General features: G+C 39.0%; 1 protein-coding gene across 3 annotated transcripts; it reads right to left on the bottom strand.

Moving 5' to 3' along the window:
• Nucleotides 1-14,275: 14,275 nt before the first annotated feature.
• On the bottom strand, nt 14,276-23,900 carry osr2 (odd-skipped related transciption factor 2). Of its 3 annotated transcripts, none has more exons than XM_028817310.2 (4): nt 23,642-23,900; nt 18,347-19,044; nt 17,806-17,905; nt 14,276-14,766 (listed from the first exon to the last, which is right to left on the bottom strand). In XM_028817310.2, the coding sequence occupies exons 1-4, from the start codon at nt 23,783-23,785 to the stop codon at nt 14,584-14,586; spliced, it is 1,125 nt and encodes a 374-aa protein (XP_028673143.1). In that variant the 5' UTR covers nt 23,786-23,900; the 3' UTR covers nt 14,276-14,583. The 3 variants fall into 3 exon arrangements, with proteins under 3 accessions (XP_028673143.1, XP_028673144.1, XP_028673145.1); XM_028817311.2 differs by having other exon boundaries at nt 14,276-14,684; XM_028817312.2 differs by lacking the exon at nt 23,642-23,900 and adding an exon at nt 19,440-19,764.
• Between the last annotated feature and the right edge of the window lie 437 nt (nt 23,901-24,337).

The raw sequence follows: 24,337 nt of genomic DNA, 5'->3' as shown, positions 1-24,337 counted from the left end.
AACAGTGAAATTAAACGCCCAAACACACAGTCGTCGGAGCTTATGTTTGTCGTGTGATGAAACGAAGCAATCGGACATCAGTTTACTGATAGACCTGGAAACTGAACACCGGCTGCAAAATGCGCTGTGCAACAACAGGCTGAATGACGGCATTTCTTATTTGTATTGTATTGTATTCATCTTAATTCGATTTACTGCTCAGATGTAATACAGCAGTCCTGCGCTGAGCCAGAGCCCATTTGTCTGTTGTGCCACACCGGGAAATGTACACTTTAGGTGCCTGCCTATCCAACAACCATGCTTTTTCTTTATTTAATCTAAAAATACCCATTACTATTTCCAGACTTACAGTTTCTAAACTTACAGTTTTTAATTGTCTACATCTACTTGCAAGTTTATATGTATATGCTGCGCATTGAGTCGGTCTGCTGAGAAGGCGCTACAAACCCTACGAATAAGTCTTGTTTTAATGAATTTATTTTCATGCAGACGTGGCTGTCCTAAATAACTGAACACGTTGCCAGATGTGCACTGACCAGTTTTACGCATCCTAGCGTTGAATATTTTTAGACTGAACAATCAAGAACAGCTTTTATTAACGTCAACTTTAAGAGAAAAAAAAAACGTTTAAAGGGAAGGATATTAAAGTCAGCTTCTATTCCCACTGTAACAATCAAATGCGACTGTTAAGATTAGTTCCAGAGGGGGAAACATATCATCTTTGAATGAAATAAATAATAACTTTTTTTTACAAGTTGTCGTGAACTCAGATGCAATTCCAACTTGCGCTTGCGTTTAATTACTCGAAACACCGAGGAGGCGAAATGGATTTACTCGTTTGCTTTGCCCATTAAGACTTTAGTTTAATATCCAGATGATGATGACTGGCAATAGTTGTAGTAATAATAGTCGTGATAGAATTTCGTGTTGCATTAGAAACCTTCAAATCGAGTGCCTGCCGCCGCCACTCTCCGCTGTGCTGCTGCACTCTTCTATTTCCAAATATGTAGCGCAGACTCAGAAGAAGGATTGCGTTGCCTTCAATAAGTGTGAATCTCCTTGGAAGAGGATTACGCCGACTGGATTCAATTTGCAGCGAGATTATATATCAAACCAACAGAGGCTTCACGTTCATTGATTTTTGCCTCAATTGATTTTTACCACACACAAACACCAGACTGTATAAGGACACAAGAATGCTCGCTTGTTTAACTCGATAGCAGTCAAATGTGTTTCTGGGGGGTCCACAAACTGTAACTAATTACGTTTTTTTTTCTTTTTTTATGTCAAGAGACACACTCTTTCTTGCCATATGCAAGATGCTTTTTTTGGTGGGGGGGGGGGCGGGGGGGCTCTGAAATGCTCAATATCAAAAAGCACGAGTTTGCACTTTGTATGTTTTCTTTCGTAGCATGTATTATTAATTCTCACTGTGAAATAAGATGGGTTTAATTAAGGTGCATACTATAAAAGTCCACCTATTCAGACAGACTTCAGACATTTTTATTATTTTTATAGACAGCACAAACGGATCCGATTAATGTCATAAAACTCTTTACGAAGCAAGCCAGTATTTGCTAGTGGATCTTTCATAATCCGCAATTATTAAACAGAGAAAAGTCACCCGAGGGCAGCGCCAATTCTGTCCGTTAACCCCAGTAGGAAAAGCCCGGGCAGATTAATGTCAGACCCAGGACGAAGCAATTGCAGCTTAAGGGGCTTACTCGAGGACCCAACGCGGCAGTGTCATTTCTGGGATTCGAACCGGCAAACTTCCGAGGGCTGGCACAGATCCCTAGCCGCAGAACCACCAATCCGCTTTACTCCATAAAAGGTCATTAACAGTGATAAGAAATTGTGAACTACCAAAGGGTTTCTGATTTTAAAAGATCTCTTACTGCATTGACTCGAGCTAAATTCTGATTTTCTTTGATCTGTTACCATGGATACTTTGTTATCCGTTAAAGATTTTTGTTTTGTCCACATATTATGAACCTTTTCAAACCCGAATGACCCAATTTTAGGACGCTTCCCAAAATGAAATGTTTTTTTGTTGAGGCAGTGGCTCAACCACACAACCCTGCAAAGTGTTATTTCGTAATCATTATTTTATAGAACTGGCAATGCACGTCTTTTTACGTATATAAATTACTCATTTATGACATCCATTGATCATCTTATTGTCCATTTCATTAGAAATGTACACAGTTAGAGTCACAGAAGACTCACACTGTTTTATGCAAGACATTCTACTTTTCATATAAGGTACACTCAAGTAATTCAGGGAGCCTCTTAAATAAATGCATGGTTGCAAGGTAAAAATTCGAATGTAACGATTTTGTTAACCCTTCTGAAATGCAATTATTTAATTAGTTCTTATAACACCATAATGATAGTAATTATTGCATCTTCCTATCGTAAGTAATTTGAACTCCATTTCATCATATTCACTGATTAAAAAAAATATTGTGGTAACATAATTAAGTTGACTGGATAACTTGATTTATCTGCACATTCATTTGAAATGGGATGTATAAGTCCATCTCCCTATCCTACAACTTAACATGTATGAACAAGTACATGGCAAGTTACTATGGAGGAATATAGGATACAATATAGGCAAATAAATAAATAAAGGTACCGTGAACTGTGACAATAAATAAGTAAGAACAACATGAAATGAGTTTAAATAATAACATGTTTCGCTAAATATATAATTTTGCTTATTTCTTCATGTATTTATTTATTTGTTTATTTATTTCATTGACACACGCAACATGAAATAAGCCCTCAAATACAAACCGTCACTTTCACTCGCCAAAGTTGGGTGGGCGGCTCCACCAAGTGCTGTTGTTTGATTGGTGAATTCTCCACAGAGTGGACGCGTGTGCTCTGCTTGACTGGGGAAAGCCTGTAGCTCATGCGCATGCTCAGTGTTGTGACTGTGCCTATTGGATAGGAGTGCAAGAAAAAGTTGCCCAGAATTACTGCGTGAAGTGCCTACATTAGTTCAATAAACTTCAAATTCGTCTTTAGAGGACCACATCTGAAGTATTTGCTGTAAATGTGGCCACTGATGGCCGAAGGTTAACTTACACGTTATCAACTACTCACAAATCAAAACATAGTACTCTCTAAAGCCCGCCCTCTCAACTTTGGCAAGTGAACCTGACAGTTTTCATTTCGGAAGGAAATTCATGTTGCGTGCAGAGTAACTGAAATAAAGGAATGAAGAAAGAATTAAATAAATAAATATAAAAATTAAGCAACATAAATATATTTCGCAACAAATGTCATTATTGGTGCTCGATTTTCATGTTGCCATTTATTTATTTACTTGCCTGAAATATTCCTCCATACCTTACCTGTCAGGTGATCAACGCTGTAGTGTAGAAGCATCTACCTGGAGTGAATATTACTTTATTTACAAAATCATTCTTAAGATCAAAGTGATGTCTGTATACAGGTTTTCCTATGTGATATAACAGATAATGTTTTATGTTGATGTCACAATTTAACTTGAACATAATAATAAATAATAATAATAATAATAATAATAATAATAATAATAATAATAATGAGACCAATCTATTTGGAACAACTTCAATGTAATAACTGTGGCATAGCGGTTAAGGCTTTGGACCTCACCCTGTGAATTCTTAACCTGCTAGGTACACTGATTGACCAAGAGCAAGTCACTTCACCTGCCGGTACTCCAACTGAAAAAAAAAAAGAAATGTAAATGGTTGTACTGTACCTCAAAAGATGTAAGTCACCTAAATATATAAAGACGTCAGACAAGTAGATGTGTGAAATGTTGACAACTTAAAAACTTTATTTTTTATATTATATTTACTAACTACATCATATATAAAATTTTGGCATAGTAGTGCATTGGTAGCACTGCTGCCTTGCAAAAGGGAGATTAAGGTTTGTGCCCCGCAGGTCAGGGGTGCTAGGATTTGATGGAATCAGTTTTCCAGGTGTTGCTCTTGCCTTTGTCTATTGCTAGCTGTGATAGGCATCAAAATCTGCCCCCTGCTCTGGGTAAGTGGGTGTTGAAAATGGATGAATGGATGGTGGCTAAAATACCTTTATATACTGACAAAAACATACTTTGGAGCAACTTATTGTTGCATTAACTTAAAAACATGGATGTATGGTACAGTATTTAAAATACTTTAATGTAAAGGAAATACTCAACTTAGTCACTAAAGTCTTTTGGATCTATTTATTTCAGTAGAAGTTCACATAACTCAAAAAGTTACTTGCAGACTGTTGCATTAATTTTTTGTTGACCAGAAACATTTGTTTTTAATGTGATCACAACTGGACTGTTTGCAACACTCTTAAAAATAACAGTTCTTTAATGGAAGTTTACTGAGTGTTGTTGTAGAGCCATTGCTTGATAAAGAACCATTTAATTCTGGGACCAGTTCATTGCATATGAAAATTGGTTATTTGGACATTAAAAAGGTTTAGTAAAACAGAATTCTTTAATGTCTAGGCTACCTGTGACACATCGCAAATGAACTTAGCCTGCGTTGTTTCATATAGTAATTGTCCTTTTCAAATTATTTTACAAATCTATTATCATCCGTTCATGGCTATTTATGAAACATGTTACAGATCTAAATAAAGAATCTTTCTTCACATTGACAGTTGCTTTGGCATCCATAATTGGCTCCCCTGAAGAACCGCTCTGGCCCCTTTATTTTTAAGAGATGGAGGTTTGGAGCAGGCACTGATACAGCGCATTGGCGCACCCACCACTTGACGAAACACCTCAGGATCCCAGATTTGGGCCCAAGTGCAGCCATGCAACGGGTGACACCTCAGCACCACACTAGTTCAGATGGAGAGGAACAGTGTGAGGTGTTTAATGGTGGCTGGAGTACTTTCAAGGTTGGAGGGCCTACTTGCAGGGCTGGATGAAGATTAACATCATGACGGAGCAATTCTCGGTTAAGGGCCCAACGAAGTAGATTCACTTTTGGCTTTTACAAAATTGCCAGCGCAGATCCCTAGCCTCAGAGCCACCACTCCACTCCATTTATTTTTTAAGAGTGAAGATAAATATTCTTTTTTTAGTATGTTGTCTCTTATATGGATAAGGTCCTTTTCATTATCTTACACATTTACATTTCTTTTTGAAGACCGCGTCACCTTGCCTTCCAGTGTTTAATTGTCCGCTATTCTCAAACCCGAGTATCCTTTGGCCGCGATATCCTTGTCTGTATACTTTATGCACTCCTCTCTGCATTTTTAAATGTACCGCACTTCAACACTCCATCACTCCTTCCACGTGTGTATCTGACTTTCTTCCACCTTGTTTCATTCCCTATACGCTCCACGAAGACATTTTAAAAAGAGTGAGAACAGCGGCATCTGCAATAGCATGGACTTGGCCTTCAGATGCAGGCACCTACAACATGTGGCCTACACGCTCGTTGTTCTACATAATGCCACTCTCTTTTTGTTTAGGAGTGCAAGAAATCTGGCACAGGGAACAAACAAAAGACTGATGAAAGAAATCATGTTTTAAATTAAGACACCAGCTCTTCGTAAACTTTCAATGACATCAGCTAGCTCTATTGAAGTTTGCCAATGCTTTAGAATAGCATACTTAGCCAATCAAATGCCTGCTTTGACAATTAGGACAGAGAGCCATAAATAATTTTTTTTTTAAAAAATGCTAAGAGACTGTACATGGCAGAGGATCTGTCACTTTCCAGCACTGGTGACATCACTCGTGTTGAAGCTTTTAACTGGAATTGCTCGATCCGATGTTAGCACTTGACTGCGCGGTTCCCGAGCCTCTTAAACATGGGTGCATTAAACATGGGTGGGGGACAGGGCGACAACACTGAAGCAGCTGTCTATCAGGCGGACCCGCTAGCTCCGGGGATTTCATTTATGTTTCCTGAACTTCATCACGCACATATCTACATATACTATTTTAACAAAGTACTTATTTGCCTTAGAGAGGGTTGTTTACAGTATATGTAACAACAGCCAAAAACACAGGAATCAGCTATGCAGATGAATAATATGTGTCCTTCTGTGTCTCAAAGTATTATGGGCATTCTCGTGGATGTCCGTCACAATACCATCCACTCTCAGAAATAAAGGTACCGAAGTGGTTTTCATGCGATGCCAAAGAAGGGGACGATTTTTCCACAGCAATGTTCCAGAAAGAATCTTTCATTATTTAGATCCGTGTCAGATTCAATAAATAATCAATAGATGAATATAGATTTGTTAAATAACAATGACTTCATGATTTTAAAAGGACTTTTGTTAAACAAATTAACCTTTTTTTGGTGTGTTGTATCCGTTGATAGTCTACTAGGCGTTAAATGTTTCTCTTTTGTCCACATATTAAGAACATTTTCAGAGCCGAAAGAGACGATTTTATGTACAAAGACCCCTTAACAGAATTAAATGGTTAACGAGGGTCTATTAGGAATCACACACCCAAGAAAGTGCCATTTTAGAACCAATGTATAGTTACTGGTTTTACCCTGTAAGCAAATACCAGAAAGAAAAAAAAAACATGACCTGCATAAGAAGTGTTTTCATTGCACGTTTGAGATCTACTCAATGCCTTACACTAAAACTGAAAGTATTTGTTGGCGTAAGAATGCACTCGGAATGGTCCACATATTGTACTGTATATAAGGGCAATATACTGTACATAGGCAGGCAGTGTGGCGTAGTGCTTAAGGCTTTAGACTGCAAACCCTGAGGACGTGGCTGTAGATTCCTCTGCTGTCACTGTGTGACCCTGAGCAAGTCACATCACCTGAGGGCGCTCCAAATGAAAGAACATGTAACTAATTGTAATAACTGATATTTGATGTGCACCGACCATTAATGTTCAGGTGAAAGAAGCTTTTTGTCACATGTTTCATTGTCTATCATGCTGCATATAGAGAAACAGATTACCCGCTTGTTCTGCTGTATATTACATTTAATAATAAAAGCATACATTCCATACAACCAGATAGATAGATAGATAGATAGATAGATAGATAGATAGATAGATAGATAGATAGATAGATAGATACTCCTGTAAAGTAATATTGTTACACCCACATTTTCCTGCCAAGTGTCAGAATTAGACTCGTTTACAACTAACTTCTACATTATGTTAACATGTCAACCCATAAAAAGAAAGCACATGAACACTATCCAAACTGTACCCTCCACCTTCAGGGCCGAAACAAATCGCAGAATTGAAATCTTGAATATTAAAAAACCTACAAGAGAAAATGAAAATGCAAGTTCGTTAAAATCTTTTAATCAAACATGTTCGCATGAAATTCATTGAGTTGTAATCAACTGTATTTAATTTAGATTAGATTAGATATAATTTATTAATCTCCAAGGTCCGGAGCAGCACTGATACAGCGCGTCACTGCACAAACGACAAACCACCTCAGGATGGGTAAATTAATAATACTTTACTGCGATAATATAACAAGATTAACCTAATTTCTAGAGCCAAATGGTGACACTTAAGAATTGAGATAAATGTAACACCATTGTTGAAAGAAAAAGATAACGAACTTTATTAATCCAAAGACACAACACATATTCTGCAAAAGAATGTCAGTCTGAATAAAGAACACGTCTTGACAGCCACATCAGATGGAATTTGCAATTGTTTTCATATTCACGACATTGCAGTATTAATAAATTATTTCGAAAAAAATCTCTTCGTTTTGATTATTATATTATCACACTATTTTCTTTGCATTGAATAAACGAAAACTGCAATTTAATTAAATCATTTTGAAATGTAATTATTTCCAAGTGTGCAAATTTAAGTATTAATTTACTTGATAGTCATTTCTTGAAATCCATCAAATTTTCATTTTCTTTTCTAAATTAGATTCTCTTTCCTCGCTTTTCCAAAAGCCCAAATATACGTTTACATTCGCAAAAGCTGCTATCAATATTTATGCATTGTTAACGTCTCCCTCTACATAAGTATTTCAGCATCAGATTTTAAAATTGTACACAACATTTAACTGAAATTCTACGGCATAGCCAAATAAATAAATAAATATAAACTCTCATTATAACGATTTTTGTCTGGAATGATTTTTCAATTTTAAAGAGAAATTTCGAATGGGAAACTAATCAGCAGCCTCTCGGCACTCAAGCAATTAAAAATCAAAACTGAATTATTCAAGAGGCAGTGGAGATGAACGAAGTGGAGTTTGACTAACAGCATTTTATCACACCTAGTTAACATGTCGTCCTAATTTGAGTTAAAAATGTGTCAAATTATATACTGCACCGTCAAAATAAAGCAAGACGCTGAAATGCAACTAGCGTTGGGTGTGTGCAAACGGAAACGGAGTCATGTAAGGAAACCACAGCTCTGCGTTCAATTTAACTTCAACTGTTAGACAGTAAACACTCACTTAAAGGTAAAAAAGAATGTGTTCAATTCAAATGTGAGATAGATAGATAGATAGATAGATAGATAGATAGATAGATAGATAGATAGATAGATAACTTTTTCTCTCTTTTTGATTGTGTCTAACGTTCATCTGTGACAAAGTCGTCAAATTTAATAATAATAATAATAATAATAATAATAACAATAACAGTAGTAGTAGTAATGCAATGAAGAGAAAAGTGTAACGCCCCTCTCCACATGTCGGCTCCGTCCCCGCACGGTCACTCTCTTTCTCTCATTTATACTAACACTGTACACGTCCGCCTGTTTACCGTTCGATTCCTCTCCATGAGTGTGTGTCGAGTGTGTGTGTGGCTGTTTGCTCGAGTAAACGTCCGCCCTCACTTGATTTATATACGACGCGCCCGTAGATGCCTAGCTAAGCTTCGGCTCCCCACAAGTTGGTAAAGCAATGAGCTATGTATGATTCATGCTGCTCAGATGAGATCTTTTAAGTTAAGTTTTGAAACAGAAACCTTGACAACCTTTAAGAAGTATTAGGGCAGCTTAGCTATTATATAAACCACTGAGCTTGATGGACCGAATGGTCTTCTCTCGTTTGACAATTTCTTTTGTTCCAAAAAAGTACAAATATAAACATTACTGGAGATTCAGAATAGCTAGAAATTGAACACATAATGTATGAAAGATACATTTAGCGTAAATCTACATTTTCGTTCCCAGTGCTCATGACTGCAGTTTATATTTAACGGCCTTGTATTCGCTGTCTGCCGCTGGTGTTTTACTGCTCTCATTAGTCTGTGGGATACTTACAAGTGCGAACGTCATTATACTGCATACACATTGAAATGAAAGTGAACTTGGACTTGAGTTGCAAATTAAAGGGAATCTCAAATCTGTAATCAGGATTATGTCAGCGTTTGGTTTTTAACACGAGACAAATTTGCAACAGGTGCTCTTGGCAGCTCCTTCGCATACTATAAGATAGACGAAAGATCAATGCACATTGTATGGGTGTTATTTTTATTATTGACAATTAGAGCCAAGAGAGATCAGCTTTTTAACAAGCAGAATATCTTTGTGCATTACAACATCCGACATGCAAGTTATTATCGACAACCCAAAAGCTGTCCCTTTAAATCCGGCACACAGACCCAGACACACGGACTCCCATCCCGAGACACCTGCTCTAAAGCGCCCGAGCCTTGGACTGCACGTTACGACTGGAACGCCGCTGAAACCTGCGCGCTTAGCCAACATAACACACAAACACTGCTGTGGTGTCGTAAAATACAAACATTGTTGTGGTGGAGGGTCTTTTTTTCCTCAAGGGATAAAAAATACGATCAAAAGACTTCCTTACCTGTACTGGAAAAAGTAAAAGATTTTAAAAAACAAATGAAAGCAATCGGGTGATAAGAAGAAAGACATTTTTGCTTACTTTTCAGCAGGGGGCGCGCTTGTTTATGATAAACACCTACACGTGATACTTCAGGTGATTGTCGGCTTAATAAATTGAAATCACCGACTTCGAAGAAGCAGCAGCTACACAGTAAGGTTTATTATTGATGCTCAGCCTTTATTCCGGAATATATCGCTTTAACCGCCTTGGCGGAAGAACTTGACCTTTAACCCAGTCTGCTTTTTATCAGATGTTTTTGCAAAGGTATTACATTATTTATATTAAATCATAAGCATAACGGAATAAATCAGAGGGAGATGCTATACGAGCACAAACTGAAATACAGTACATCACGCCTTGTTTTGCGCTCATTTTATAATAAAACCGGTAGACTCTACGCGAGAATATGTCGATCATCAATAAATCATAAATCTCCAAAAACAGCATACAAATCACCGAAACTGCATTTTCTTCTGATTACGCGTTTAAGATGTTTTAGATGGACTGGCATAGTCAAAATGAATTAAATTCCTATGAAGTTACTCCATCGAAAGTGAATGGCTGATTACAAGAACAGAGACAAAAGAAAATGCTCGAAAGCAACTTTTTTGTTTGACTTTGGTAAAAAAAAAAAAGAAAGACACCTTTTTTTATACCCCATCCACTACGTTTCAGGATGAGTTTGCCATATACTGTTGACATCTGCAGAAATCCAAGCAACTATTAGAAAGGAAACAGATGATATCGATAGGCACACACATATACACCCTACCATGTCAGTGGGCACACATATATACACACATTGAAATATCGATGTGCACACACAAATGCACACAGGGATATTAATGGACACACACATACACACTGCTATAACGATGAGCACACACATATACACACTGCCATGTCAATAGGCACACAAATACACACCGCCATATGGCCTCACATATACATACACTAAGATACTGACGGGCACCCGCAAGTCTTCACAGTGCCACCTCGATGCACAGACACATATGCCATACGGACACACACTGATATATCGTCAGGCACGCGCACTTATACATACTGCCATATTCAATCGATCTGTCTCAGCGTTGTCCAAGGTGTATGCGATTGCAAGCATTGCCTGCTTAGCCGTCAGGAGTCTAAACGTCGGTTTTCTTTTACGACATTAATTAATTACACAACTACAACACAAGGTCACCAGTCCTGGGCTGCTCTCTGAATGCTACTGCAATGACAGGTTCGGGTCCCGGACACCCCGTAACGGAGGAAACGAAATAGATTTTCGTTACTAAAACCACCTGTTAATTAATACGTTTAGCCGAGCAATTCAAGGAGTATGTGAGAAAATTTAACAATGTAATCTCGCCTGAACTCAGCAATAAATCTGCGCTCTGTCCATAGTCGAGTTCTGCTTTGCGGCAGAAGCTGTCACTCCAAACTGAATACGTGGATCAAAAAGTGATGGGTGGATTAAACGTTAGCAAATTGTATTTACCAGGAATATTGCAGAACATATTATTATTATTATTATTTCCACGACCCTAAATCGCATTGCTCGTATTTTGGATTGTAATATTACATTACCATAACCACCAATTCAGTTAAGTGGGTTCCATAAATAAAAATAATAACAAGGTGCACACTACACTCCCGCATATATTTCTTTTAATTTGTTTTGTGGAGACATCTGCACAAAACCTTTCTAAGTAATGTGGGGAATTGTTTCCCGAAAAACATAGTTCTATTTTTTATAGGCTTATTTAAAAATTGCCGAACCTGGACGGTGAGTCAGGACAGCTGTGAAGCAGTCGAGCGGCGGTTCATACAGGTTTATGGGAGCACGTGGTCTTTTATTTGCTTACAAAAACAAAACACACATCTGAGAAAATGTGATGGGTGGAATATGTGTCTTTTCATCTACTGATTTTTTTTGGCAGCTCATAGTCTCACACACCTAAGTTAAACAAACAAATAAATAAATAGTATTTTCATTAAAAACAAAAAACATATTAGCTTGATAACTTAAGTACATCCCATGGCTCAGTCCGACATAATCTTCTGCAGGTGACATAACTTGTCCTGCACATTTCATTTAAAATTGTGTAAACAAACAGCTGCAATTTAAATTTTATATCACAATTTAAAACACAGGAGCCTTCCTTAGGAATGTAGAAGTGAAATTAATAAGAACTGCTAAATAAAGACCTGATACGTGCATGACTAATTTTATGCTTTCACTGTGTTGTGATTATCACGCTGAAAATGAACGTTTTATACGCTGACACACGGAATGAACGATAAAAGATGACACAGAGTAAGTGCTTTAAAGTATAAGTGTTTTAAATTACTCATGTAAAGAATATTCTCACATCAGCAGTGGCGATACAAACTAAAACTAGAAATGAGACATGCTTATTAACAAAATATGGACTATAATTCTCTGTAAAATACAGTTTGTATACTGAAACTTATAAACTATCTAAACTGCAGTGTTTTTTACACTTTTCATCTGTGAAAGGTTCAAGACTACAACAACATGAAAACGCCACGTTTGTCTGTGTCTTTGTCTGCACCCTGGGACGATCATCGGCATGTCTGTCCATCAGTCGATTTTCTGAACCCTCCTTTTTCCTGCAACCGTTTCTTAGGACGAGTGGTCCCGAACATCACCCTCGGCGATCTCTCTCTATTGCGCTCTTCATTTCCGTATTGCTGGCCTGAAACTGCATGCCTTTCACGTGACGCTAAAATGACGGACTTCATCAACGCCCCATTCCAAATACTGATAGGAGCCATCAATCTATTTCGCTTCCCCCATTACGGGCTGTCCGGGACCCGAACCTGTCATTGCAGTGACATTCGGAGAGCAGCCCTGGACTGGTGACCTTGTGTTGTAGTTGTGTAAGATTGCCGGTTTGTTTCATAAAATAAATATAATAGACAGAATCATTCACATCACTCTTCTTATTATAGTTTAACAGTGTATTCAATGATCCCTCTTTAATTTGATGCTTTTGTCTTGTCCTTGCCTTGGATTTCTGGTCGATTTCTACGATCTTGTCAGGCCGGCATTAGGAGATGATAGGCCTACCACAAGAGTTAAAAACGAGATCATCCCAATCCATCCTTAAACTGAGACAAGTTAGTCAAGCTAACAGTCTCGGCTTCAAAAGTAGCATTGCAAACGCTCACAGTCTTCAATGTTAGTAAACGTGAGCCGGCGGGTTGGACAACTCCGTGCCGAGGCCATCAAAACTTTCTTAACAATGCTGCAAAAACACTAACAATGTAAAAAAACATTTGGAGTTTACATCATAAAATCAAATGTCTAAACTATTTTACAAATCAGTTAATAAAAAAGTTGATGGTAACACTTGGATGCAGCTGTTTTGAGGACGAATTTAATTTGTTTCTACTATCGTTGCTTTAATTATAATATTAAATGTAATCGAACCAACACAAATAATTTAGTTAAACATGTCAACTCAGGCCATTACAAGGGAGAAATATTTGAGGCAAGTCAATCTTTCCTTATAATTAAAATGGCCAGTTAATGCCACTTGCTGGAAAATTGGATCTAATGTTAAAAAATGACCCTTCACTTTTCCTTCCACTGCTAAATTGTGCCTGCCAATTGATATTTAAATTTGCACAGAAATGGAATTTCAACACAACATAACATTTGATTGCTAATAATTAAGAAATGGTCATTTCTGCATCATTAAGATGTCGAAAAATCTGGTTAGCACACTTTTAAAAATAACTGCTTCTGACACTTTATGGAGTTGTGTGTTAGAACCATCGATTTCATTGTGTTATGAGTTCTTTTCATCTGAAATTTAGGCTTTGGGTTCTATAAAGGTTTCTGATATGGGGACCAAACAGAACTATTTAATGTGTAGTAGGCTGTCTAGCAGGACACAACAGATCAAGAAAACCTGAACGTAGCCAGTGCAGTAAGAGTCCTTTTGAAAAGATGAAAACCTCGGTATTTCACAATTCTGTGACATCTATTCAGGATGATTTCTGGAGTCTGTTATGGACCAAAATAAATAAAAGTTCTTTCTGGAACTTTCATGTGAATGCTTTGCTTGGGGACTAAAACCAGTTCCCGTAAGGCATTGCTCTGAAGAACCTTTCTGGCACTTATTTCTAAGGGTGCAACTGTCTATCATGAAGAGTAACTGAAGCATTAATTATTGTAACAACTACATTTTCAAATGTATTAAATGTGTTTTATTATACAGTTAATCATGGAGGGCACTATATATTCTTTAATGATTGTGTCCATGTAAAGCCACTGTCCTATTCCAGACACAAATAAAGCCCTTCTTGTGTTCACATCCTGATCCCATTTGTCTCCAGCTCCACTCATTACATCTCCACACCCCACACAATGTAAACCAGCAGCCCAAGACAGACCAACAACCAGATGAGAATAGTACTTTCTTTTATTTCTAAAATACATTTAAACATATTTTCGACATTGAAAACTTTTACAATTTGTATAAAAAACATATAAAAACAAAAAAGTATACGTATTTACATATATGTACAGCAGCTCTGAAAAAGCGAGCCGAATGTAGGAAGAGCACACCACGGGGCCGCATTGTCTCCAGAACTACTTCAGTTTCTGCACGGTGCCAGAGTCTGTAGCAGGCAGCAAAGGATGGAGGGTTAGTCCCTTGTGCTTCATGCTTAGTTCTCCCATTTGTGAGCTTTTGCCCTCCCGTGTGCAGGTTTAGTACTCCTGGAGGGGGCTGTGTGTCAGGCTGTGCCGCCGCAGGTCGCAGTTGCGCCGGAACACCTTCCCGCATCGCTCGCAGCTGTAGGGCTTGATGTCTGTATGGGTGAGAAGGTGAGTTTTCAGGTTACTTCTTTGATTAAAGGTTCTTCCACATGTGGGACATTTGTGAGGAGATTCCTGTTTAGATTTGAAGCAAGCAAAGTATTAATCCTCACATAACTTGGCTGTAGTCTAACTTAATCCAAAGATCTTACTGCTTTTCTGATGATATGGACAGGAATTTTTAAAAATGGAACAGGAAAATGAAGTATAAGCACACAGGGACATGACTGATAGAGAATCTGAATGTATATCGTTATGTAGCAATTCTGAGTTAATCAGAATGAATTTCAAAGAAGCACACAGAGATCTTGAATGAAAATTGAGTGTCAGTTCTGTCTGTCAGTTGAGTGCATTTTCTTAAATTGAGATACGGCCTCCCCAAAAAGCTACAGGAATGATTCGCCACTTCAACGTTTCTTTCAAATGTAGTTAAACGGTGACACCTGCCAACATCAACAAGTTCTTTCTTACGCACCACTGACAGATGATGTCTGTCTGTCTCAATGGTCATCATTACCTAATAAAACCCAAGGGTTCACTTATTACTAAAAATGATCTCCAGCTTCAATAATGAAAACCTGTCACTTTTTGCTCCACACTTCCAAAAATAACAGTTCTTTAATGGCGCTTTACTGGGTTGTGTGGTTCCTTGTAGAGCCATTGCCTGATAGGGGACCATTAAATTCTGCAACTGAGTCTTTGCATATGAAACTGGCTCTTTGGGTTTTGAAAAGGTTCCTAATTTGTGGACAAAACAGAAGTCCTTAATGTCTAGTAAGTAATACATTTTATGTATTTAAGTAGCCGGATACAACAGAAAACCTGAACTTAGCCAGAGTTACTGTACGCAGTAAGAGACTTTTTCAAAATCAAGAAATCTTTGGATTTTGACAGGTCTGTTTTCGTCAGTTCATGGCTCTTTGTGGAATCTGTCACGGATCTAAATAAATAAAGTTTCTCTCTGGAACCTTCACATGGATGGTTCTTTTGGGAACAAGAATTGGCTCTGCTCGGAAGAACCACTTTGGAACTTTTATGTTAAGGAGTGTAGTAACATGCCCTCCAAAAGCTGTATTTGGAAAATGTTTGGAAATAATGACATCACGCGGCCACTTTAACATGCTGACACCCATTTGATAAAAAGCCTGCTGCAAAATCTAGAATTAAATTGCCTTTTTTGGTTTTGGAAGACAAGCTTCCATCAAGATGACCATTTCAATGTTTTCTAAACAGTAATTATTAGGACAAGAACACACTATGTAACAAACACACACAAGCCGTCTTTCACAAGGACAAGCCCAAGTGCCATAAAAGCCCCAGCATATTTATTACTACTGCCAAGAAAGAAAAAGGGAAAGACTGATAACTTAAATGCGTAAATACTATTATCTGGTCATTGAGGAGACACTCTAACCTTGATATGTGTCAATGCTTTTTACGTTTATTGAACTACTCTAATACATTTTGTAAAACATTTAGTTTTAATTTTAATTATAATAAAAGAAACTGCTTACTTGATTTACAATGAAAAATAAATACACTTTGTTTATGGACTCAGAGACAGTGCTGTGTTGGTTCCCATATATTGATAAATTAATTCTCATTTGGCAATCCTAAATTGTCCCTAGTGTGTGTTTGGTGTGTGTGTGTGTGTGCCCTGCGGTGGGCTGACGCCCTGCCCGGGGTTTGTTCCTGCCTTGTGCCTTGTGTTGGCTGGGATTGGCTCCAGCAGACCCCCGTGACCCTGTAGTTAGGATATAGAGGGTTGGATAATGGATGGATAATGCACCAGTTCATAAATTACAAGTCTTTCATTAGTTGATAATTTTACTTATTTGACTGACGGCTTTATCTAGAACAACACTCGAGACACAATCAGTTAAGTTTTTTTGTTTTCCAACTGGAGTGCTGGCAGGACAAGTGACTTGCTCAGGGTCGCACAGTGTCACTAATGGGATTTAAACCCACAACCTCAGTCTAAGGTCCTAATAGCTATGCAAGACTACATGGAAGAGTAGTTAAAATGTGCCAAAGAGTAGTACAAAAAGTGCCAAAAATGGAGCAAAATCTACTTGGCACCTTGTCCAGGTGTTATTCCTGCCTTGCACTTAATGACTGCTGGGATCGGCTCCAGCAGCCCTGCGACCCTGCCCAGGGTAAGCAGGTTAGGAAGCTGGATGGATGTACGGACGGATAAATAAAGCATACTATCCACTCCCTGCCTACTCCAACAGTATACAGCTATGTCAATAAAGTGTAGGCCAGTGGACATTAAACCACAGATTTTACAGTTCATTGCCCATCTCCAACTTAGTAAGTCATTTGCTTTATTTGTGTAAAATAACGTGCAGAGAACCGTAATGAATCCCGATCTTCTAAGACACCTAAGTGGATGAAGGACTCAGCCAGTTAATCTATATATCAAGTCCTTTTCATCCATTCTCCAAACACACTATACCCTGAGCACAGTTGTACGGAAACTGCAGCCTATCTCAGCACGAGAAAAAAAAAAAACATTCCCAAGAGCATTTCTAGTATTTGAAGGTATTAGGGCCGCATCTATGGTATATTAAATTGAAGAGCTGGGAGGTTGACAAAACTTCATAAAACACAGAGAAACACAACAGGGACTTAAGCCCCCCAATGCCACTGAGTAATCCCTGGACGTGGCGCCAGTCCTTCGCAGAGTGAAGACACACACACAATGGCCAATTTAGCATCACCAGTCCACCTAACCTGCAGGTCTGCGGAATGTGAGAAAAACGTGGAACGCCTTCAGCCACAGGGAAAACATGCAGAACTACACAGGAAATACCCAGAAGGTGAACCCTGAGCCATGCCAGTGTCTGCATCTGTTCTGAGTGAACTAGTGGGGCTAGGACCTTGATCTTTGGTTGTGTTTGGAATCAATGATCTGATATGGTCTGGAAAATCACAAAATGCCAGGTAATAAAATGTAAATTGTCCTTTAGGATCTTGGGTGCGCATGTGTTCACTAGTAAATAATCGTGTGTGATGTTCTCTTGCAATACAGACAGCTCCCTCAGTCATGCCGCTTTAAACGCAACCTGCTAGTCCTTCGTAACACATAAAACTTTAAAGACGCCAACTTACCTGCATGTGTAGGGTTTTGTGCACCGCTAATGTCCTCGATTGACAAAATCCCTTCCCGCATTCCTGACATTTGAAAGGTTTCTCTTTAGAATGGATATATCTGAAAACAAAAAGAAGAGCTCGAGTTAGCGCGTGCCGTCTAGTCTTCCAAACCGAAAGCAGCCTTTGCACGGCAGAGCCTCCGGTGGGCCGCCCTGTAGCGTTGTCGAAGGTGCTGCATTTCAAGGCTGTTTAGAGCTCACAGTTCGGGTACGCCCAGACCGTTCTTTTTTTGTTTTTTTTTTAAAGAAGAAGTTCCAGTGGTCTTTTTCACTGGCACACTGACACGATTACATCGAGCACGTCAAAGTCACGGGATGCGGGGCACAGTGCCGATGAAGCCGCATGCGCACTGGTCGCCCGACTCTCCGAGACCTGCGCTCGTCTGATGCCTGGCATCAATCGCATCGTTCTTTCTAGTACTTTAAATTCGTGTCTTAATACGCGAGCTTTAAATCACACGGAATGCACACTTCAAACATAAACAATCAGCTGTCCTTACCTGTGGTCCCTGAGGTGGTCTTGTCTCCTAAAGGCCTTGTGGCAGATGTCGCAGGTGTACGGCCGCTCGTCCGTATGAGTCCGTTCGTGAATGAGCAGATTATAGGATTTGGTAAAATGCCTGCCGCAGAACTTGCAGATAAATTCCTTTTTAGTTTTGGACGGCAGCCTACCCCTCGTGGGCTTCCTATCGGGGGACAGTTTGCTGATTTCTGAGATGGCTCCGGTCAGTTTAGCAAGGTCCCCGGACTTGGGTGGGTCCTCTTGGGTGGCCGCGATGGCAAGGTTGGCAAAGTCGAACCGAGGGCGCTCTTTGTGCAGAGCGGGTATAACGTGTGCCACGCCCGGCTTGGGGTGAAAGAGATGTGCTGCCAGTGGCAACGCCGGGAACGGGAATCTGGCGTCCATTAGTCCTTGCGCGGCTGCCATCTCAGTTATTGTAGAACGGAGTCCTTGCATGTTAGGGTAGCCTAGCGTCCAGTGGTTCATATGCATGGTCTGCACCGCACTCAGCCCATACAAGCCCTGTAGATGGTCCATAGCAGCTGGAAAGGTGTTAACCGCCTGGAGGAAGGAGTAGTTGGTGAGCTGGAGAGGGGGGTGCAGCGGGATGGGAGCGGGCAGCGCTTTACTTCCCATAGTCCCGCTGTCCGGCAAAGGAGGATCCGTGGATGAGAGCAGATTTCTAAAACCTGGATCCTGCATAGAAGACAGAAAAAAAAACCGAACACGATAGTTAGCAAACTGAAATCACTTTCCAGGGGTCAGAGTTACTAAGAGATGTCAGTTCAAAGCAGGAGCAAGTTCTTGGATGTGACCCTCCATCAGAGCACCCTTACCCTCTATAACCAGAGTTGTCAATCACATTCTGCATAATTTGACATGTAACGTTATACTTGCCCACCGTTTATTAACTTCTACATAATTAGCACGCAATACTTAATACGTATTAACAGAATGGACACATCACACACTAAGAAAAAATAATACTGTAACCAAAAAAAAATCGCCGTGGCTGCTAACTGACCACAAGCCTAGCGAGACCTTCATCAACTCCACCTCCAAGCTATTTCTGTCCTTCGAGGACGACCTACCTTGGAGACGTGGTGCCACCTAACACGTCATGGCAGCCTCTCGAGCCACTTCAGACTTGGTGAGGCCGTAAATCACTGCAGGTTATCTTTAATTAAGGGCACAACTGCGTCTGGGCTCAAGGCGCCTCTCCAAAGCAAAAGGTTATCCTCACACTTCGTGCTTCGCGCACACCCCACCCACCGCCTAATTCCAGAAGAAATCCCATTCGTCCAAAGATAAGCGGGAGTGAAAAGTGTCACCCCGCCACTCCGCCGACGCTTGGATGAGTTCGTTCACCTGCAGCATTTGAATTGTTTGCTACAGATATGCACCCTGCTCACCAGACTGTCGACCATCTCGTGTAAGCCTTTCATTCAAAGCAACAGCTGATTTCCCCTTTAGTCGACGAGACAACTTAAACTGAATGAATTTTACATCCTACAGTTAAAAAATATGGTGCTTCTACCATTTATGAAGTACAGCCCCCATTTTTGGGAAGAGCTTCATTTTAACGAATTATATCTTCTATGCTTATATACTTTAATAGCAATATACGACGATCGGTTTTCTGGTAGGTACAAGCACTTTTATATATGCCTGTTGAAATATTATTTTATACCTTCCAGATTTCAATCCGGATTCGATTACGTGGATTGTAGCACTGTCAAATAATATTGATTAATTAATCTATTATTTTACTTATCTTTCAGATGTTTTGTATAGCGCCTTCCGTGCTGATTTAATCGTTATTTACCAATGAACTCTTAACGACAGTTTCACCTAATTCTAGGCCGTTCGTTTAAACCGCATACGTTTATGGTGCTTATGTTATTTTCATTTCTTACTTGTTACGACTTTATCCAAGGTGACTTACAACATACAACAACAAAACACAACTGGTTACAATTGTTTTGGTTTTTTTTTCCAGTTGGAGCCCCAGGCAGGTGAAGTGAATTGCTCAGGGTCTCACAGGCAGGATTTAAACCTGCAGCCTCAGGGTTTGAAGTCCACAGCCTTAAGCACTACGCCTGCCTGTTTTATTTCTACTGTGTATTGGTGTCTTTCATGCTGAAGGACTGTGATATTTTAAAAATCAGCCTTCATATTATATATGCTTAAATACCGCTTCAAGCACTGTTTTATTGAAGGAACAAATTATTTTATATAACGCCTGATGAAATATTACATTATACCTTCCAGACCTCAGTACGGATTTGATCAAACGAATACACATTATTAAGTAATTAAGGCGTAATACCAATAGAGTTAATCAATCAATTTATTACTTAAATTTCAAATAATTTCATACAGCGACTTCCGCGCTGATTTAATCCTTTATTTCCCGAAATATAAGCTCTGTATTATAGTGTCACAAACCAAGAAAGTTGATGGTACTTGTGTTTTATTATTATTATTAAGCTGACGTCTTAATCCAATAATATTTAGAACATTTGAGAAACAACGGTTACACATCTTATGTTCTTATTATTTCAATTATAGCATAGGCAAGGGAAGAGACTTGCTCAGAGAATATCAAATATTTTATATAGCGCATTTTGTACTCATTTAATCTTTTATTTACCAAAGAACTCTGTACCTTAGTATTACTCATATTCTAGTGGTAAATTAATGAATTATGACACTTGCGTGATAGACACCTTTAAACAAAACCGCAGTTAATTCATTGTGTCTTTTGGTAAAATGAGTTTATTTCCCATTTTCATTATATATATATATATATATATAGGCTATATATGATGAAAGTGCTAAATAAACTTCTCTTTAACAAAAGGTATCCTTAATTTAATTATATTATACACACACATATATACATACTCACGCATAAATATATATATATACGTATTTATTTAACAAAAGTATACTTAATTAAATTATACACACATATATACTTACAGAATATATATATTATTATATCCACTATACTGAACGCAGCTGTACAATGTGCTTTACAAATAAAATTGTAAGAAAATTGCAAAAGAACATCTTTCTGATTGAAAAGTCCACTTTGTGGCAGATGGCAGTCTAAACGGATCGCACGCCAGGCCCGCACGAATTATTTCATTAAACCGTCATGACTTTGACACACTAATAAATACCGATGGAAGAAAATGTTCTCAGATTTCAGGAAACCTGCAATATTAATCAGTTGCCATTAAAAATACTCACTTGTAATTTCAACAAATACGATTGCGCTTAATGGAGGTGAAAGGTGTGAGTTAGTCTACGACCGTTTTCTTCCTCGTCGTCTCTTTTTTAATGCATTTGGTTTTCTGACATTTCGCTCTTATTCGAGGTTCACCTCGGTGTGATCAATGAGATCTGCGTGGTGTCGACTCCATAACTCCACTTCAGTAAAGTGAGACTTGCCCTGCGTCTTAGTCGTTTTTCAGTTTTATGCATGTGATGCATGCCACCTTATTGTAAGAAGAGTTAAAATATCTTATTGGTAACAAATCACTACGTTGTACAACTTAAAAAGTAAAACATTTTGGTTGCCTAATATGCAGAACTAGAACTCATTCATCGATATCTGTGGAAATGACAGGAATGTCTACGGCAGCGCTGACTGCACGACTGTAACATGTCTGTAAACTTCATTACATAAATCCCTCTAAAATATTTCTTACATATTTAGGGGATTTTGCATTTACCAGTAACTCGTACGATTTGTTATTGTAAATAAATTGCTGCAAATAAGTATGACAAATCATCACTGTAGATACTGAAATGTATTTTCAATCTTTTTTTCTTACGTTGGATGTCATTTGTAGACGATATAAGGTTTAGGCTCTTCACTACCGAGCCAAGCATTAGGCAGAATCAGATAAACATTTAAAAATGCGAACTGTTCATTTATCTGCCCAATGGATATGTAATTATTTATTTTCATGAAAAGCGTAACTTATCTAAAATATAAATTAGTAAATGTCCTATTTTTCTTAATTTATCAGTTTACAAAAAGGTAACTCACGTTTTTGTAAATATAAAATGAAGCACTAAGTCAAATCTCTTTTTATAGACAACCTCATACTATTATTCAGGGAAAAAAAGAATTAAAAAGATTGTTTCTTAAGTTACATTTTTGGGTTTGTTCTATAGGACAATGTGTTTCAAAACGTGCACGAACTACCAATGTGTTTTGACATTCGGCTCAATAAAAGGATTCGCGCATGTTTTTTTATTTGATTTAAAATAATTTTATTGCAGATAACATCTCCTAGCATTTTACTTTATGTTCGTGTAACTGGAGTCCAGCAAGAGACTTTCTCAGAGTTTGCCGGAAATTTGAAAAGTTCATTTAAACGCGCCGAGTTAAGGAGGGTAAGGTCAGAGTTATCGACCGGTTGAATCCTTGTGGATTTCTCTTCGAGTTACGATGGGATTATTTGCATACTCTTCATGTCCTCCAAATTTTCACAGGGGCTTTTCCCCCACAGCCTAAAAGACATAGCTTGTATGTTGTTTGGTGACACTAAACCAGTCCCGATTTCGGAACAGGCTGCTGCCTGGAACCATCGGCTATGCTTTGGGGACATTGGAAAGAAGCAAACGTTTCAGAGAATGTATAGATGTAGCACGTTGCGCTTAATTGAGTAAAGTCTCTTTTACAGTGAGTGGCACCACATCATATGAGCGCTAACGGCTTAACTGTTTTCAAATACGTTTCTTAGCCTTGCAGGAGTCCCTGGCTAGCACTTGAACTGAAAGAATTTTTTGCATTTGTTAAAATGGGGGCTCTCTGACATCGGCTGGCGTTCAGTGTGGGACTGGCTCCTTCCTTACACACGTTGCTGCATATCTACGGCTCCGCACTGAATAAATACGATTTTTTAATGCATATGCATGGATGGATGGCTTGTAACTAGTGTAATAAGCTGGATGTCTTAATCTCTTTACACTTGGAAACGATTGCCATTCTGTGACCGGATCATTCGTGTCATGTGCTTTCTGTGCCTATGTGGACTGAGGTTATTTTTCCTCTTTTAACAAAGCACTATGCGCGATTATAATTTTCATGAATTATGGAAAATGAAAGAACTCAGTAAGTCATTTTTGGAAGAAAAAAATAATAAAAATGTCCACGGCCAACAAGTTCAAACTATCATACCGTATAGTGAGATGCATGAGACCCTATCATCGTGGGATATTAACAGCTTTAAAGAGCAACTCAGTTACCTTCAAACTGAAAGAGAAATCTTACCCCACAACGTAGACTGCCGAAGGTCGCCAGCAGTGATTTCTGCTGAATTTCATTAATCCACACAGCGTGTTTTAGCGAAGCAGTCCAACCGAATGTCAGCAAAACCTTCTCGGCTTCGTTCTTACGCACTTCATGCCTTTGCATGAAAGCCGAAAAGAGGAAAATCAGCAAAACTAACTCAGAGATAAAAGTGAGACACGGAGAGAACGAAACAGTCACACAGAGCGCACCGCACTTTGCTTCCAGATACTTGCTGAAGTTTGACTCGAGTCTGAAAGCCCGGTGGCACAACGGCCACTTTTCAGAGTGGGGGGTGCGGTCTTTTAGACCACGCCCATCGGCACGCCTCCTGAGAGGAGCTGCACGCCAATCTCGCACTCTGTTTATTTGTGTTTGGATAGCAACTGCCAGCGAAGGGGACCGCGCCCCCCACCCACAACCTGCAGAAGCGGCACTTTAATTATAGACTCACCTCTGCGCCGCTCGCCCACTCGCCTGTTGACTGGGGGCACCGTCAGCTGCTGCCTGGCACCTTCAAAAAGCCGTGCAGAGTGCAGAGCAGTTTGGCGAGAAGGAAGGAAAATAAGATATTTAACAAAAGACAGGAGGCCGTTCAGTCTGTCGGGCTCGTTTATTTAGCTGGTAGCTAAGATGGCCCATTGTCTCATCCTGACACTACTTAAAGTTTGTCAAGGA

Source organism: Erpetoichthys calabaricus, chromosome 13 (assembly GCF_900747795.2).
Source record: "Erpetoichthys calabaricus chromosome 13, fErpCal1.3, whole genome shotgun sequence".
NCBI classification, from domain to species: domain Eukaryota; kingdom Metazoa; phylum Chordata; class Cladistia; order Polypteriformes; family Polypteridae; genus Erpetoichthys; species Erpetoichthys calabaricus.
This window is presented reverse-complemented; position numbering and strand designations above follow the sequence as displayed.

Bases quoted from the DNA above. Each gene is read 5' to 3' on its own strand.
- osr2 (XM_028817310.2), bottom strand. From the start codon at position 23,785: ATGCAAAGGCATGAAGTGCGTAAGAACGAAGCCGAGAAGGTTTTGCTG. The intron at 19,045-23,641 runs GTAAGATTTCTC...TCTTCTATGCAG, and splicing joins TCGGCAGTCTACGTTGTGGG to GATCCAGGTTTTAGAAATCT. The intron at 14,767-17,805 runs GTAAGTTGGCGT...AAATCTAAACAG, and splicing joins ACAAAACCCTACACATGCAG to GAATCTCCTCACAAATGTCC.